This window comes from Pleurodeles waltl, chromosome 3_1, assembly GCF_031143425.1.
Source record: "Pleurodeles waltl isolate 20211129_DDA chromosome 3_1, aPleWal1.hap1.20221129, whole genome shotgun sequence".
Classification (NCBI taxonomy): Eukaryota; Metazoa; Chordata; class Amphibia; order Caudata; family Salamandridae; genus Pleurodeles; species Pleurodeles waltl.
In genome coordinates this window covers 1,630,605,217-1,630,623,416 of record NC_090440.1, presented here as the reverse complement: position 1 = coordinate 1,630,623,416, position 18,200 = coordinate 1,630,605,217, and the positions used below count along the sequence as shown (strand labels likewise).

The following is an 18,200-nucleotide window of genomic DNA, read 5'->3' as shown; positions in this document are numbered from 1 at the left end:
TATTTACCTGTTTTTTAAGAAACCTATTTTTGGTGTAATGTGGAAGAAAAACATTATCATGGTAACTGTAGCGTTGTAAAGACTAATTTAATGTTATCTAATGGAAATGCATGGTAAAGGCATGTGTGGTAAAGACATACATGTTGTATTGCTGCATTTTAAATTGTTGTGTCATACAACCATTTAGTGTCATTTAATTTTTATAAAGTTGAGGCCATGCGTTCTCTGTAGCTTTTCTTAGGATCCCAAGAGGCTCCGTTCATTTCTAGGTTCTATTGAAAATTGATTTCTCCAGGATAACTTATTTTTCCTGCTTTGACCCCTGATATCCTAAGATATTTAAAGGACAGTGTCTGATAGTAGCATTGGTAAAGCTAGTTTTCACTTTTAGAGTTGTTCGATTCACCAATGAACATGAAGTTTGTAGAGTACATTGTTGCAAAAGTTACAAAACTGTTTAACAAAGCATGAAAGTGCTTACCCAGGGTAAAACCTAGTGTTGCGGAAATAAGAAAAGTGGCTTGTTTATGGATGGCTAAAGGAAGTTGGTTTCAATATTTTGGCTCAAAATATGAAAGAAAACAACCTCCTCTTCTGTTCCTTGAATTTGACTTCATGCTTCAGTCGTCGGACCCCCCCCACCCTCACCCTCGGCAAAAAGAAATGGCTTTTAAAGAATACAAGATTGGTAAGCATAGAAGCATATTGCAGAAGAAAAGGGAAAATTCTGAAGAATTTGCGACTACAAAATTAGTTACTGTAGCATATAAAAATAAAACTAGTTACCCATAGTCCAGTCGAGAAAGAATAATAGACTGGACTTCAGTTTTCCAGTAGTTCAGGGGAAGCAATTGGATACATTTGCATCAAAACCAGATGTAAAATACGCAGTTGTAGCTAGGTTAACTAACCTGCTGAAGCTTAACTAACCTAGTGATTCGAAAGGAAGCAGAGTTTCCTATCGGAAACTAAGGGGGACAGGAATTGGTCCAGGTCTGAATTCCCCCAAGCAGATCCTTAAGTTGTCTGTGGTCCCACGGCAATCATGGTATGTTGATTCCTAATTAACTTCATCCATTTTTACTTCACCCATGATGCAACTGTGAATGCACAAATCAAGTACTGTAAATAAGGAGACAACAAACAGGCTCGGTCGTGGAGGCAGTTTATTGCAAATTTGAACTGGAGAGATGTGGCTCCCGGAGCTTCATAGCACAATGTGCAGGATGCAACCAGCTCGCAAATATTTATACAAAATGGTTCCCATTGTAATGTATGGAATAAGCTGAATCATCAGTGCGTGCAAACAGTTGAACGCTACCCACATATGCTTTCGCAAACCTCCATTTGTTCCACATTTTGTTCCCTCCCCCCATTTTCTCATGTCTGTCCATCATTTCGGCTATCACCTTATCCTGCATCAGGAAGGTGTTAGAAATCATTACTGTTCCTGACTGGGATCAGGGAATGCAAGCATATACACATATGCCGGCAAAGCCTGTATGAGGTTACAACAAAGTATTTGGGCTATCATTAGTAACACTGAGCCAGATGTAGGAAAATGCAATTCTGCATTTCTTAAATAGCAACTTCATAGAAATCGCTATTTAAGAAATGCAAAATGCTATGTACAAAGATACTGTACAAAGTAGTAATCTCTATTAGGAAATTAGTATTAAGAAATCCCATTGCACTTGAGTCAATGGGCCGGTTTTGCATTTTCTAAACAGCAATTTCTTTTTAAGAAATTGCTGTTTAGGAAATGCAAAACCAGGGATGGCAATGGGAAAAAGGCTCCCCTTGGTACACTTAAAAATAGTGTAGCACCTGTAGAGCACCCATACGCCTATGGGGCATGTATGTGCCCTATTGCAATTAAAAGAAAAAAAACACCATGCAGTGCTTTCTTTTAATTGCACCTGGTTAGCACCAACTCCAAGTTGGTGGTAACTGCATCTCCAAAATGCCCAAATCGCATTTTAGAAATGGATAGTACATCAGAATAAGAAATGCAAATAGGAATTCCCTTTTTGTATTTCCTATTCCTATTCTACAGGGAAGAAATCACAATTTGTGATTCCTTAAAGGGCCTTGTACATTAGAAAAGCCCAGTTTGCATTTCTTAACGGCCCAAAATACTGGTTCAGATTGTCAAGAAATGCAAACAGGCTGCATACATCTGGCCCACTGTCTTTTATTAACAAGCCCCAACCTCATAATGATTGTCCCCAAACCCAGTTTCCACTTATCATGCCATGTAAATTGTTAGCTATTTCCTGTATGTGTGTTATGTTTTGTTCTTCATTTCTTATTACCATATGCACTTATCTTTCACAGGGACGCTTGTCCCAACTTAATGGGCCAAGAGGAAGTGAGTGGGATATCTAGTGTGTTCCGCATATGCTTGCATGCTTTCCATGGCGGAGGTGATTCTCTGGAGAGCGGCGGTAGTGGAGCTGGAAAAAATGTATAATTTATATCCAACATATTCTGTACTCTTTTCACTTTTGGCTTCGCCCATCCCCTAAGGACAGTATGTATGGCAAAATATATTGAGGTATTTTTCTATTACTATAATTGTTTACTTCCAAGTATGTTACCTCATCACAGAATTCCTCAGTGACTGTCCTATAGCTTAATGTGTGGGTGTATATCAGTGCACAGTACTCCATAGGTAAGTACCATTTCCAAAGCCTGTCCTCTGTGGCACTGTAAATGTTTAAATAGGTACATTGGATAGTAAGGAAACTCTGGAAGGGCGCATACAAGGGACCCACTCCTCAATAGTTCAGAGTTACAGCTGGTATTTACAGTTTGTCTTATTATCACATGCTATTAAATTAGGCTTTCTGTGAAGCGTCCCTGCACAATTATAAATCAAATCTGTTTTGTTCATTGTTATAGTGACATGTTGTAGAGTACTCTCCTTTCTTTGTGACTCTTATTTTCCCTTTATATAGCACAGTCATGGTCATATTTTCCTCATCAAAATATATGGAGTCACAGTACGCATTGTCATCGCAAGTGGGGTATCCTAGTCCTTGATGCCCTTCATTGTAGAGGCAATGGCTTGAGTTGGTGGATCTAAATCGACTTAGTATCCTTTTAAAGTTCGGCGGCTTGGTGCATATCCAGTTTATTATAGATATTGGGTAGGCAGTCCACAATGCATTTGTCGAATGTATAGGATAGCAGGCTATAACCCCTCTGAAGAAGCGCTTATGTGCTAGTTGGAAGTAGTTTGTAGGCGCCCCTGGTAGACTGCACAGTGGGAGCATGGTCGCTAGGATTGCTAGGGTGATAAGTCATCCCCTTCACCATCACTAGGCGGTGAGAGGTCACCAGTACTTGTCAGCTCTGGACCCGATACTAAACATCCGTTGGCTGGGTTAGAAGATGGACTTGATAGGGGACTTGATCGGAGGTTGCAGCGAGGTCCTGGATATTTTATGGTCTGTGGTGGTGTTGTAGGTGCACAGGTGATGAACTGCTCTTTCTCTGCAGGTGGTGGCAAGGTTTGGGGCAGAGGTGCTCTTTTCACATGTGTTGCATGAATCCAGTTTTTGTAGCCAGAGCACTCTACACCCGTCTGTGTAACAAGCAACACTTGTACTTGTCCCTTCCACCAGGGCTGCAAACAGTTAGACCTCTGGAAGTTCTTTACCATTAACCATTCACCGGGCTGCAGATTGTGTCCAGGTCTTTGCAATGGCAGGACATCTTTAACCTGTTTGTTAATAGCAGAAATATGTTTGGGCAGCTCAACACAATATTCTCTGAAAAGGGCATTGTTATTTGCATTGTTAGCACAGCCTTTAGAACCCCCCAGCAGGCCATTGGTCGCCCAGTTATTAACTTGGCAGAGTCACTAAGTCTTGTGTTGTTCACATACTCCTAAGCGAAAAGAGCAGAGCATCTACCAATGTCAAAGTGGACTCTGCACATATTTTTGCTATTTTTGCTTTGAGGATACCATTTCTTCATTCTATGGCACCCACTGCCTGGGGGAGATAAACACAGTGAAACTTTTGGTAATGCTCATTGCCTTGCTCACCAACTGCTTCACCTTATTGACGAAATGCACCCTATTGTCACTAGAAAATAATGTGGCAGTCCAAAGCGAGGGAAAAGCTGTTTCAGGAAGCATTTTGCTGTTGTCAGTGCATCACTTATCTTTGTTTGATATCCCTCAATCCATTTACTAAAGAAGCACACTACAGTCAAAATGTATTGATACTTGTTGGTGGGATGCAATTAAACTAAATCCATTTGGAGGTGTTCAAATGTTACCTCCGCGAGTGCAAAATGCCCTGTTGGGATCGGTATTCCTTTGCTTGCAGTATGTTGCGAGCATACCATACAGTTTTTGCAAACCCTATTTGCTATCTTTCAGGGGTGTGGAATTTAACAAAATATCTACTTGTCCATGGGACAGGCTGCGTCATAAATTTACTTGTCCTGTAAAATAATCCACTTGTCCCTTTGGTGCCAGTTAGTGCGGCAACAAATTATGGCAGCAATTTCATTATATAAATGCTCTGATAAATACCCTGTTTATCCCTTGGCTCATACTATAGTACGGTTTGAATACTAGCAATTACCTTCTTTTGCCACCTCTTCACAGATCACATACTGGGGCTGGAAGTAGCGGTGAGCAATAGTTCCAGAGATGGAATGCCCTTTTGAATAAGTGCAAATCTACTAACTTGCATGTTTTAGGGTGGGTTTCACCAGTTCCTCTCCGACCTTTTCCCATACTGAGGAAGTCTGGAAATTTACCCCTGAAAAGGGCAGAAGTAAAGCCTCTTCCAGGTTTGGGAAAAAAGTGGTTGGAGAAAAGTAAACTTGTAAATGCTCAACAGATATTCGCATGAGCAAATAAACACATGCATATTTGCTTGTGCTAGAATGCAGTTCACAGATATTTCGAGAAGTTCTGGCCTACTTCTGTAACTTTTTCCAAATTCATGAGAGCCATAAGTATGTAGTAATGCAAGGACATATGCCAAGGGTGCACTTTAGTGACTTTCCTTAAAAATTGGGCCCGTAAGTGGGTCTGAGGTTAATCAAGAACATTTTTGTCTTAAAAAAAATTCTATCTAATTATCTATCAGCTGGCTTCACTGTGAGTGACAATATCTGTTTTTTCACAAGGAGTATCTCTGCACACAAAGTAGTTTTTTCTGTGCCTGGGACTATTGTGCAATGTGTGCTTTTTGAGACCAAAGTTTTTATTTTATTTTTGCCAATGTTTTTTATATTGATGTGGGCCTTGCAGCTCCTACATCAATAAAGGTATACTAAAATCACGTCAAAATAAAACAAGCATTGACAAAACCAAAAGACTGATCACCAGTGTTGGACCTATTGGCTTTGCCAATGCTTGTTTATTTTCATGTTTCTCACAAACCTCTTAAAAATTATTACACTGATTTTCCAGTATGAATACTTTAGCTTGCATCAACACATTTTTCTAAATGATGCTTCAAAGAAATGGTACTAAAAATGTCACATTAGTTTAGCAAAACCTTTTTCCTAGTTGCCTTTTCTTGTGAACCTTTTATTTTGAAAACAAAGAATCAACCATGCTTTCGTATATTTGCATCTGATGAGAGAGCATTCTGGGAGACTTATAAGTAGCTTTATATTATCAAACTTTGCAAACATATGTACACATTTTTATAATAGATCTACTCTCAGCAGTGCAGTCGGAGCTTACAACATTTCCTTAGAGCGATCACGCTAATAATAAAGGCTGTGCATTTATGAACCGTACAAGCAAGGTTGAACAGCGTTTACATATGGACCCAAATATTACCTTAACTGCAGACAATGCCCTTCTATGATCCATAATGTGGTACTGTAAATTGGCAGCCAAAGGCTTTGTGCTGCTGGGGGTTGGGCCTACTTGTCCTAAGGACAAAATAAACACGAAAACCTGTTGTCCTTGACCCCAAACAATATCTTATGTGCGTCGGGCTTTTGGAATTCCACAACCCCTGCATATTTCCCTAAGTGGTTTCATGCTGTTTACTTTATCATCCTGACCCAAGTGTGATGGTCCTTGCATTATCAATGTAATAGGGTACAATTATCTGTCTGGCCGCATAAACCTGTAACCATTCTAACCTTTCTCATACCCATTTACGAGAGCTCCATGTTTCTGGCACCTTGGCAGTTCCTCCTTTCTGGCTTGCGTTTGTGAATATGCTGTTCCGCTATTGCTAAAGCCATATCCACTATCCTTCTGATCTGTGAACACTGGTCTAGCAACATAGGTCAATGAAGTCCGACTTTGAACAGTTTCATTGACTACTGCATCTGCGAATGCTTTTCATATCCGTAGATCATCTACAATCTTCTTATGGGCATTATATTTAATTATGTTGTCCCTTCTTGGTAATGACAGTGCATTTAACAATTTCACAATCAACATGCCATGTTGTAGTTTTGTTCCTTAAAATGTTAGGAAACCTCTTTCTGCCCATAGTTTTCCAAAATTATGCGCTACTCCGAATGCGTACTGACCATCACTGTAGAGGTTTACAGTCAATTCAGCGCTCAGTTGCAAGCCCTTGGCAGGGCTGTCAGTTCGGCTGCTTGTGCAGATAATTCAACCAATCCAAATGTCTCCACTTTATTATGTAAAGCAGTAACCGTGCAAGCTGCCGAGGTGGTACCATCCTTTCATTTAAAACAAAATCTATTCACCCACAGGTCCCTGTCTCTGTCCTTAATTTCGGTGTCTTGTAAATCTAAGTGACCCTTGGTCTGCTTTTCATTTACCAATACACAATTGTGTGGTGTTTCCACATCCCCTTCGGGTGTTGGCGGCAGGGTCGCTGGTTTGAGTGTGCTGCATCTGTGAATTGTCAATCTCACATTTGTTAATTGTTGAGTTTGCGTCATATAAAGCAAACTGTCTTCAGAATGAGGTGCATGCAGGTGTGCTGGGTGTCCTTATGTCACAATTTCGGCCCGTTTGAGTGCAGTGGCCTCTCCTCTCCTGCAACTGCACCCAGGCAAGCCAAGTGCCCTTTGGCCACCTTATCAAGTGTGGTAGAGAAGTAAGCACAGTGTCTCTTTCTGTATCCATATTGTTGTTTTGATACAGCTAACGTGCAACCATCCTGTTTGTGTCCAAAAGTTGAAAATCTTTAGAATATTCCTAAATTAGGGGGATTATACAGTGCTTGCTAAATTTCTCTGAAACATTGTTAATGCTCCGTCGTCCATGGAAATGGCGACGGAGTGTCTTTAGTAGTAATTTGCATCAGTGGTTTGGAGATAAGTGAAACATTAGGTATCCATTGTCTACAGTATCTTGCCATTCCCAACAATGTACCTTCCTACACAAAACCATTGGACAGTGCCATTTAGCGAGCTCAAAGGATTTTCTGTTATTATCCGTAGGAGATCGGAGATAAGTATCCTAATTCCTCTGAACTACTGCTTCCAGAGCCCAACCTTGTTGTCTCTCTTATCTGCCACCTCCTTGGCAATTACCATGCCCCTAACAATGCCCTAAACGCATCCCAAACCATAGATGGAGTTGAAGAACCCCGATTACATTTGAAAAATTTCCTAATTTCAACTCTAGAGACCTGGACCCACCCCTCCTCTTGGAGAAGTTGCTGATTGAACACCCTCCTCCTAGGTAGAAATGTGCAACGTTCCAGTGAAAAAAACGTTTCCAAAATAAGGGTAGCATGGTCGGAGAGACCTGAATGCAATATAGATTGGTTCTTAAAACGCATTGTTTTAGAAATCAAAAAGAAATCAATTCGGGGGGTGCTTTTAAATTGGCTAGAGACACATGTATATGCTCTCTTATTTGGGGCATTTTCTCTCCAAGGGTCACATAGCAACAGAACTTTGTTGTTATCTTTAAAGATTTTTGCAGCTTTCGGTTTGTTGTTTTTTACCCTTAACAGAAGTATCCATATATGGATCCTAAAGAAAGTTAAAATCCCCACCGATGATAGTTTTGCCTGGAAGCTGTAAAAGGGATTGAAACAGTTCCACATATGGACCAAGATCATCTGTCAAAGGGGCAAAAAACTCACAAAGGTACATCTTTCCTTAGAAACTTGACAGTGAGCCCAGCACCACCATCCATCAGGATCAGTAAGAAAATCAAGAACCCGAGCCCTGAGATCTCTGGCTAGAAAAACTGCAGCACCTCTGTGAGCGGCAGGGGCTGCGGCAACCACCTTAAAATCTACAGATCTTTTAAACATAATAAAGCCTGTTTTTGTTTGCCGGAATATGGGTTTCTTGTAATAGAATTACAGAGGGGTTTAATGCATTTATTTGCTCTTCGATTGCACCCTTCTTCCTCCTGTTATTTAACCCATTCACATTCCAGGAGACAATTCTTAGTAAAGGGATTAGATTCTTGTTATAGATTGCCTGAAAAATAGACTAGACCAGCCAAAGAGCTTTGGCCTTGGCCAGCATTAGGTGCTATCATTGGCATCATAAGCTTAGTCACCCCTGATTGTACATAACTAAACTCTTGTTTGGTATAAAAGGATCTTGTACCCCCTTAGTGCCTCCACCGCCCCCTAAATCCCACCCCCCTTGGTGGCCGACACCTGGGGCCCTCCCATCTGGACAATCCGAGACCACCAGCCACCCGAGCCCCCTCTTCCCTAATCTGGCGCCTTGACATGACCCCCTAATCGCCATAGACAGCCAAGGGCTTGGGATATTAGTACCAAGGTGGTGCGTTATGTTATACCTAGAACAAAGAATCATTTCTATAGAAGTCACCCATCTGGGTACACTGTGTGCCTCCCGCTTTTTTTTGTTTTTTCTTCACCCTGGCCGATCTGCATTTTGAATTGAGCACACAAGAGTCTTAGCAGCATCAACTGTATGAACTATATTTGAGTATCCCTGAAAAAAAACTTTGAGTTTAGATTGTTGCACAAGTCCTGCCAGAGCACCGGCTTTATGAAATACAGGGATTATCCCCTTCAATTCTCTCCTCCGACGAACAGCAGCAGACATATCTGAGAAAAGTTTTAAAGCAAAGTCACCAGGGATCTGATGTATTTTACTCTTGATCGCCTGCTGCAAGATGCATGCGTTCCTAGATGCAAAAGTCATCGAAGTTAACTAGAATAGTTTGAGAGTATTTTGCATTAGGAGACTATACTGCAGGGACCCGATGAGCCTGCATGATAAAGAAATCTAGATGTTTATCGTTTGGCTCTGAGAGAACATGTTGTGTGTTAAGATCGGTGATTAAGTCTGTAACAATCTGCCCATTTTCACGTCCTTCAGAGACTCCTGTAAATCTCAGATTAAATCTGCGTGAACGGGTCTCAGCGTTGTCTAACCGGATCTGCAGGTCCAAAAGATCTGCTTGACATTTTACAATTGATGGCTCTAGGGAAGTGCGATCATTCTCCAGATCAGAAAATCACTGCTCTACCTCCTTAATGCGAGAGTTGAGTTGGTGTATATTGCTACAAATTAAATTTAACTGTAATTCCGTTCTCTGATGTGCTTCTTCTGGCGAGATTTTCAGGGTTTTCAGTTCACTTAAAATCTGGAAGAGCAAAGTTTCTGAGAGGATGCCAGAGCCAGCCTTGTCTCTATGCTCCTGAGGCAGAGGGTCTGGTTGTAGTCTCACCTGGTCTTGTGCCGGCTGTGGGAGGCCCATTTACGATGACATGTGCAAGGGACTGTGTTGTAGGGTCTCGCATAGAAGTATGGGTTAAATCAAGTTGCATGGCCAAGAGGGAACTGTGTGCCAGGGGGGTGGGGATGGAGTCATTCATCAGCCCAGGAAGAACATCTTTTGGACCCCTACCAACCCCACCACTAAACAGAGAAAATAGCTGCTTAAATGCCAAACCCATATCCTGGGTTTTACAGCAGTTGACTTCACAGTTAAAGCTTGACGCCGATTGATTGGAAAACAAGCTAACTTTACTAGCTGAGTCCGAGTCGGGGTCCAGGTCTGGCTCTCCTTTGGCCCCCCGATGTGGCCTCCTCAAATATAGAGCCAGAGCCACCTTGGTGACCTTTGAGGTGTTTGGCATAATGTGGATAATAGTTCCCGCTCTCCATTTAGGTCATTAGGATGATGTGCTCTCCATAGAGCCATTTGTTGTCCTTTATACATATCTGATGCCCCCTGTAATATTCATTGATTAACTGTGAACGTGGGATTGATCCCTCGTCACCATCTGAACCTCCTTGGATTATATACCAGGTTGGCGCAACTTGGAGATCCCTCTCTTTTAGTACTTATTTCGCCCAGCTCTATTCCTTCTATTCTATTCCCTATCTCTTTTTTCTCTCACTTTTACCAGCACTGCATTTTCCATTATCTACAGTCCTGATGATGACCCTGAAATTATCTGGGGTCAAAGCGTTGACATCTGATATGGCTGAATTTGGCTTCTTTTGATCTATTACATGTATTTTAATTGATTTATATGACATTCATCCTGTGTATTAGAGTCAGATCTATTTATTTGTCTAGCCTATATGCCATTTATCATAATGTTTTGCCTTGGTTGTGTTTCACTTGCGCTGTTCACTATTAATGCTGTCCGGTGGTTGGTTTTGTTATTCATTACACTGTAAATTATGTTTTTAAATTATACCTGTTGAGACACTATTATGTGTCAGGGCATTGCCTTTTCTCTTTGATCACCCTGCAGAGAAGAAAGCTCAAAAAGGGGGGGCACTCTTTCTGTTTTCTGGTAGTCAAACTACAGAACGAGCAGCCACTGGAAACAAAGATAATTAAAGCTTTGTTGGCTTACAGAAAAGCTTTCAAAACAATCCTTTTCTGTTAGGATGGTCAGCAGTAGCATGTTTATTTTGGCAATGGCAATAGTCAAATAACACAGAATAAAAAAAATTGGGTTTCCTTATCATCCAGCTATGAATGGATCATTCATCATACGATGAACAGTAGGTCTCAACACCCAAGGAAAATTCTTTAGTGATGCAGGTCTTGGTAAACATAACTGTTTTTTTTCTCTAAACTGGACGGCCTCTAATTTCTTGAAAAGGGGGGCTGAGATGGAGGCCACTTTTCACTAGAGTCCAGCCCACGCTTGAACATCTTGTATCATCCTGACTTCTGGGACAAACCTGAGGCCCTGTGGGGTGGGTGAATGTCTCCACGTTGGTGAAACTGTTCATTGTGCCCTCAGCCATCTTTCCTCCATGCCACATGCCATTCCTGGTCCTGACTGGGAAGCGGGCAGATGCAGTCTGTCTGCCGACTCCATAATACTATGGCCATTGGGGCTTGGTAGCACCAGAGCTGGTTGACATGATGACAGAGCATGGACTGACAGTTTGAGGTTTACGCAAAAGGCTGTGGCCAAAACAAAATGGCTGTGGCGAGAATTAAAGGAAGGCTTTTCTAATTTCTGTGGTGCTCTGACACCCCTGTTCGCAATATGGAAGTCTCTCAACTGCGCTGTAGTTTTTCAGCAGACATGCCAGTCAGTGTTTCATGTAGGTCCTAGCATCTGTGACAACCGAGTGCTCAGACATTGTGGAGGATCCAAGGGTAAGCCATGAGCCACTTCCCTCACTTCAAAAAGAACAAAGAAGAATAAAATGCAAAAAGAACAGATTATGGACAGAATGCTGAACAATGTCAAACATTCACCCCCAGTCACAGATCTTGGCCTAAATGCATCGTTTTTTTGCTTGCCATGCCCTTCCAGTTTGGGCCCAGCCAAATGCAAATCTGTCTTGACCCTGCTGCCCATTGGAAAAGTCCAGCCCAAACTGCCAGGCCAAGTCCTCCCTGGACCGGAAACAAGCATCCTGGGACCGGTTTTGGGGTATCCTCCCCTCATCAACCAAGCAAGCTTGAAGACGGCGGTATAGCGAGCACAGAACCCACCTTTGGGGATATTCTTCCCACTTAGGACAACAAATCCAAAAAGAACAGATGATGTGCGGAGTGCTGAACGGTGTCAAACATTCATCCTGATTCACAGATCTGGGCCTAAATCCATCATTTCTTTGCTCACCATGCCATTCCAGATTGGACCCACCCATATGAAGATCAGTCTTGACCCTGCTCCCTATGGGAACAGTCCAGCCCGAACTGCCAGGCCAGTCTCTCCCTGGGCAGGAAACGAGCATCAAGGGACCAGTTTCGGGGTATCACCCCTCATCAGAAAGGTGAGCTTGAATCCAGTAGCATAGTGGTCATGGGACCAATTGTGGCTGGGTCCAAACTGGGGTGGCATAGTGGGCAGAAAAACGATGCATTGGGATGTGGCCCCAAGCAGTTGCCAGTGGCTGAGATTAGTTCAAGCATTCCATCCATCACCTTGTTGTTTTTGCACTTCCCTAACTGCAGCAGCTTTGGTTTTTCAGATGGTTAGACTCCCTGCTTCAACCTAAACCTATGTCAGTGGCAGAAGCCGAGGGGAAGGGGAATTTGCATGCGAGCTGATCTGTGTTCTCTCCTCTTTATGAAATTACTTTTCACAGTAAGAGTGCTGGTTGGGAGGGAATGTTGCATTTGGACGAATATTCAGTTTGCTCTTGTTCTCTGCAGTAATGGTTATGTTTGGAAAAAATGGGAGCTGCCCACGTTGGAGCCCAAGGACTCTAGCAAGATTTGCTGTGATGGTCCTTTGTGTGTGGGACGGTGCTTGAAGTGTCATTGCATCATCCAAGGAGAACCCCCTTATGTTTTCTTGAGGCCGGAAGCATTGCTTGTATTGCTTCATACATTACTTAAATCTTGAAGTCTGCACGTCCTCCCTGTTGATAAATGTCAGAGGGAGAAATGTCTCTGTAAGTGGCCATACCTAAAATCTTTTAGCCCTGTGGTGTCTTTGCATTTCCCGGCCAATTTATTGCACAGAATCTATGTGAATGGCCGTGTGTGTGGAGGAAGTTGACAGTGCTAACCTTGAGGAATGTAAAATGTTCAACTAGATATATCAGTCTGTCCAAGAGTATACAAGTGATATTTTGTAGATGTGGACATTCAGGTGTTTAGATCATGTACCTCATCTACGTTGGGTCAACAAAGGGTTATTGCTGTGCCTTGTGATGTAATCAGTATGCATTTTCCAATTTCACGCACTAACACTATAGCACTAATTTGTACACAGGTAGTGGTATTGTTGTTGCAGACAATATTGTATTGTATTTTGTTTCATTAATGTACAAGGATATATACTGAAAGACTTATTTTGCTTCCAGGCACTTGGAGATTAATTTTGTTCCCAGTGATGTGTCTATGCTGGTGCGTGTCCTTTCTCTGCTTCCTTCTTCACGTGTGGATGAAGCAGTCGTTTCCAAGGTACACACGGTTTTGCCACAGAGTAACCTAAGTGATTTAAACGCCTTTGCCACAGCGATCATTAAATGGGTTCGACATGATCATCCCCAACGACAGAACACATCTGGAGAGTATGGTAAGCTTCTGCAAAGATTGAACAACTGTGCTTATGAGCGAGTTAAGAAAATAGACAACTTGGACCTGCTCATAGAAGAACTGAAGTATGTATCTGGAGATTGGCTTGAAGAAATACTTCTGAAAGAAACATTGCTAACGTTTCAACGTCTGCTTGACCAAATTACGTGGAAGAATGTGGTGGAAGTGTCCTTGTTTCTCACCAGATCTAATAACTTGTGCATTCCTCTCCTGGACCGAATAGCGACTGTGACGCTGGAGCATATTGACCAGGTATGTTTTAAACTTTGGAAAGTGGAAAATATATTGTATCCTGTAAAATATGGATCTAGATGTATAAATGTATCTCTGGTTGGAGCAAAATGCATAGACAGCACTGTCATAGAATGACCTTCAGATTTCTACTCCTTGTTCAGATTCACTTGTCAGTCTGTGAGCTCTGCAGAAAAAAAAATTATTGGAAAATTCTACTACAAAGGTAGATTTGTATATTTTTCTTTTTTGCAAACAAATGTTAAAAGCGTTCACTTTTTTGGATAAAAACGTAATCCACGGAATACTCATCTAGTGGATTTATTTCCCGCAAAATAATTGAAATAAGTATTGAGAAGGTGTCTTGTTGTTTTTGTTAATTCTGCAAAACGCTAATTTGCTATATTTACTTAATGTATCATAAATTTGCAGATCTTTATATGCTGCAAGTTATTACATTGTTGATTTTTTTTTTTTTTTTTTTTAGGGGCGAGCGCAAAGTGCTCAGTCCCGTGTTGTAATCTCTCTTTGGGCTCCAAACCACGCCCATGTCACTTCAGTTTCTTTCATTGGTTTGTGAGCTTGCCTTTTAAAATCTGCCTGCTTTCATTAGTGAAAGGCATGCATACGTCATGCCTTTTCTGGTGTTTAGCCCTCTTCGAGCGCAGCAACCAAGTACTGAAAACATACAAGGCTCCACGTTTTCGGTCCAGTTCTGGACTACTTTTTCTCTTTTTTACATGGATAATTGCACTTTTACCGATAGGTTTCACTACGAGTGAACTTTTATTTCCCTTTGTGTGTCTGCTTTGCACTGATGGTGCAGGTCAGCTTGCTTATGTGAAACTTTTACTTTGCAGTTTATATGGCAAGAAAAGTCCAGTTATGTGAAACTGTTTTATTTTCATTTTCAATTTATGTGGCAAGAAAAGTCCGGTTAGGAGTTTACAATGCTAATGGCTCTAGCTCAAGCAAACGCGAGCCCCATACATTGCAAATGCTTGTTTTTTTATGCTGCAAAAGGTATTACAGATTTGGTTTAGCCAATGGAAAATCAATCTTTGCACATACATGTAATTTGAAAATTCTTATATCATGGAGACATATGGGCTTTTTGCACAGAAAGTATGTTTTATTTCTGTTGGATACTTTTAACCACTTATTCCTCACCTTTAGAATATTCCTAGTCACCATACTGAATCCATAGAGTTCTTCAGCTTAGTTCCTGCATGGTGATAGACGGTGCAGAGACACATAAAAGTACCACCCTTGTGCTGATGTAATTCATTTTCTTTCTATGCCCTTCAACTACGTTTCTGGAGCTCTGTTGAAAGCATTGTCATTTTTACAGTAGCTCCAAAATTTTCCTTACAGTGCAGGGGAAGATGTTTCCTCAAAAAACAACAGGGTTTAAGCTGTGCAGTAACTACAGGAAACAAAAGTCTGTCATGTACACGCAAGACTTGTCTTTGGTTCTTGGCCTTTGGAAACCGATTGATATTGTACAATATATTTTCTCTCATGTCCTTGATGGGGATCTGATAGCAGAATGCAAACACTACATCTCTGAATATAAGAAAATTTGAAACATAAAAAAACACCCTAGCTCCAAGTTACAGTGCCACTCGCAATCTAGTTGTAGAAGATGGTCCCAGGCAAGTTCCTTTCCCTGCTCAAATTCTTCTGGTAAGTTGAAGTCAAACATGCCTTAAGCACAAGAAAGCAAAATGAGTCCTGACCCCATCTCTCCATTCAAACTCAGTTGAGAAGGCAAAAGGGCATCAATCAAAGGATTATACCAAACAGTTGTTTTTTCTCTGCATGTCCAGAATTTCCAAGGATGTCATCTACCCAACATTAAATAGCAGCCTTCAACAAGTCTATACTACAACTTCCAGCTGCTTCTGGCCTCATGTGGCTTAAGTTGGACTTCTGCTCTTAGGCGTCACCTTGTGGCAAACTAACTTCTTGTGACCTGTTCCCATTCCAGTTTCATTGCTGGTTCAGGCTTCCACTCATGTCTCTGGGACCATGATAGCCCCTTTTATGACAGTGTTGATGCAGGTTCCACTAATGCCAGCCCATAACCCACCTCCTATACCAGTCTCCCACCCAGAACTATCATCTGCCAGCTCCAGGCCTGTGTTGCACTATAAGATTACAAACCTCAGCCAGTCAATATGTAGACAGACTATAAACATCGACCTCTACCTCAGTCCAGTACTGTTAGAAGCTAGAGGCCATGTTTGGATCCGACTCTGATGCAGTTCAAAGTATGCATAATGTTTCCTGTAACACACATGATGAAGAGACAGACAACCTTCTTCTGCTTCACTATAATGATAATGGGCTATGTCTGGATTTTGGGAAAGGCTAGTGGGCTAGATACAACTCCAGAGACACAGCTGGATTCCCCACCTGTGCTGCCAGTAGAAGAACGTGCCTCTTTCACAGTAGTAGGGTGAAAGGCATTAGAAGTGCTAGTGTTACAGTTGCCAAACTGTTGAAACTAATGCAAATGTATTAATTGAGATCCTTTAACCTTGTTGAGCTTCTTTTGAGCCATTATTGTCATTCATAAGGCTCACTTCATGTTCCTTGAAAATGGTGTGCTTTCTTGTCAAGTACACATATTTTGTATGGGACATGGCCAGCAAGAAGCTGGTTGTTCTGGAAGACCTCTGAGGATCTTCTACGGTGGCAGACAAGTAACAGCCTGATTTGTGGCAGGCCACACTCCCTTCCCCACCTAGATTTTACGGTTGTGACAGATTCAGAACTGCAGGGTTGGGGAAGAGACAGTGAGATACCTCGAGGGGGGTGGTAATCAGAGGCCTGTTGTGTCTGGCTGTGAACCAGCACCACATCAGTCTTCAGAACTTTATACAATCCTTCAGGGCATATATGATACTGCAACGAGGCAGCAGATTGGGCCCAGGGTCCTTTACCAGAAGGCCTTTTGTCTCTGGAGATGGCCAAATAGCAGTAGATAATTTTGGATTGCCAACTATTTAGCAAGCCCTCGAAATGCCAGAGCAGACGAGCTAAGATGATGGCTGGCAGATCACAAGTGACATCTCCAGAAGAAGGTGGTAAAGGTTGTCTTTGATCAGTGAGGACTCCCTAGTTGGATCTCGTTGCCACCATGTAGAATACACAGTGTCAAAACTACTTCACACTGGAGTTTTCGCCTGCAAATCACTGGGAGATTAATCAACTGTGATGGGCATGTGTTTCCTCTATGCTTACTGACTACTACTTCTCTTGTGCCAAGTTTTGAGGAAAATCAGCACAGCCCGAGACAGTCATTTTAACCACCCTAGACAGGGCCACGTGGGCATGAAACCCAGAGCCCCTGGGCATTAGCACTTGAAACTCTGGTCTGGCAACTACTTTGTGAGGACCGACCACCTGGCTCAGCAACAGGGGAGTGTCCTGAGTCTCTGCAACCTACACTTTCATATGTGGAGATTGAGTGGTGGCAGTAACATGTGGTTGACCTACTGGCCTCAGTAGCTACTATCTTTCCTGCAGCCCTGCACCGTTTGTCAAAATCAATCTATGCATGGGCATGGGGAGAAATTTGTTGCCTTTCATGGCGATCATCATACCGACATTCGGCAAGTGAGACGTTTTAGATGTATATTGTTTGTTCTACTGGTGTCCCAGTGAGGCCTTGCAGTGGGAAGGGTTAAAGGTTATCTGTCAGCCCTTTTTATGTTTATCTGATTAACCCTCTCTATTTAAATGCATTCACAATGGGAGCCAAACTTATTCCTTAAGTGCATTCCTTTTGATCCGTTACACCACTGTTTACTGCCACTACTTATGCTCAAGACAGTGTTTAGGTTTCGGGTAGACTGCGCTTGCGCTATCTTTGTAAGACATGTTGTTAAATACTTTGTGGGCTTCAGCCCGCCCATAGGCTTCCCATTTGGTGGCTCCGATGTTGCTCTCCTATTGTTTCTTCCCATTTGTCCATTGCATGCATTTATTATGCCTTTTGGTGTGTTTATCCCTCTTGGAGAGCAGGGACCAAGTATGGTATAAATACCCTGGTCACAATGTTAACATCTTTTCATGAACTACTTTGGTTTTTCTCAAAAAGCAATTGATATGATCAGTCCTGCTCAGCTGCTGCATTTCTGTATACAAGCGTATAAATCTTGTTGTTCTCTTTTCTACTGCCACCAGCTACAAGGCTGGTGAGCCAGAAGACCGTGGCTGTTTGCTCCCAGCCCTTCTGCCCGTCTGTTTCTGACCAGAACTGCTTTGGTTTTCTCTCCACATTTGTGTAAAGTGGTATGAATCCTCTGTACTTTGTTTGAAGAGGGCTGCTCTTGTTTTATAGCTGTGTCCACTTGAGGTAAAAGCAGTTTTTAGTGGATTTCGCATTTACAGCACTTCACTCAAGGCAGCATGTTTACTGGTCCTGGCTTCTAAGCTGTAAACTCCTGCTTTAAAGAACAAATTGTGTTGCAGAGGCTGGCCCCCTTCCGGTACTTTCCTGCAGCCCCCTTAG

The 18,200-nt window shown here is 42.1% G+C and overlaps 1 protein-coding gene across 1 annotated transcript in view; it reads left to right on the top strand.

The window, feature by feature from the left end:
• Positions 1-18,200, top strand: part of FASTKD1 (FAST kinase domains 1) — a 441,158-nt gene that overhangs the window by 184,003 nt on the left and 238,955 nt on the right. Inside the window, exon 8 of the mRNA XM_069225290.1 lies at positions 13,213-13,699. Within this exon, the coding sequence (XP_069081391.1) occupies positions 13,213-13,699 (487 nt within the window). The remainder of the gene's footprint in view (positions 1-13,212; positions 13,700-18,200) is intronic.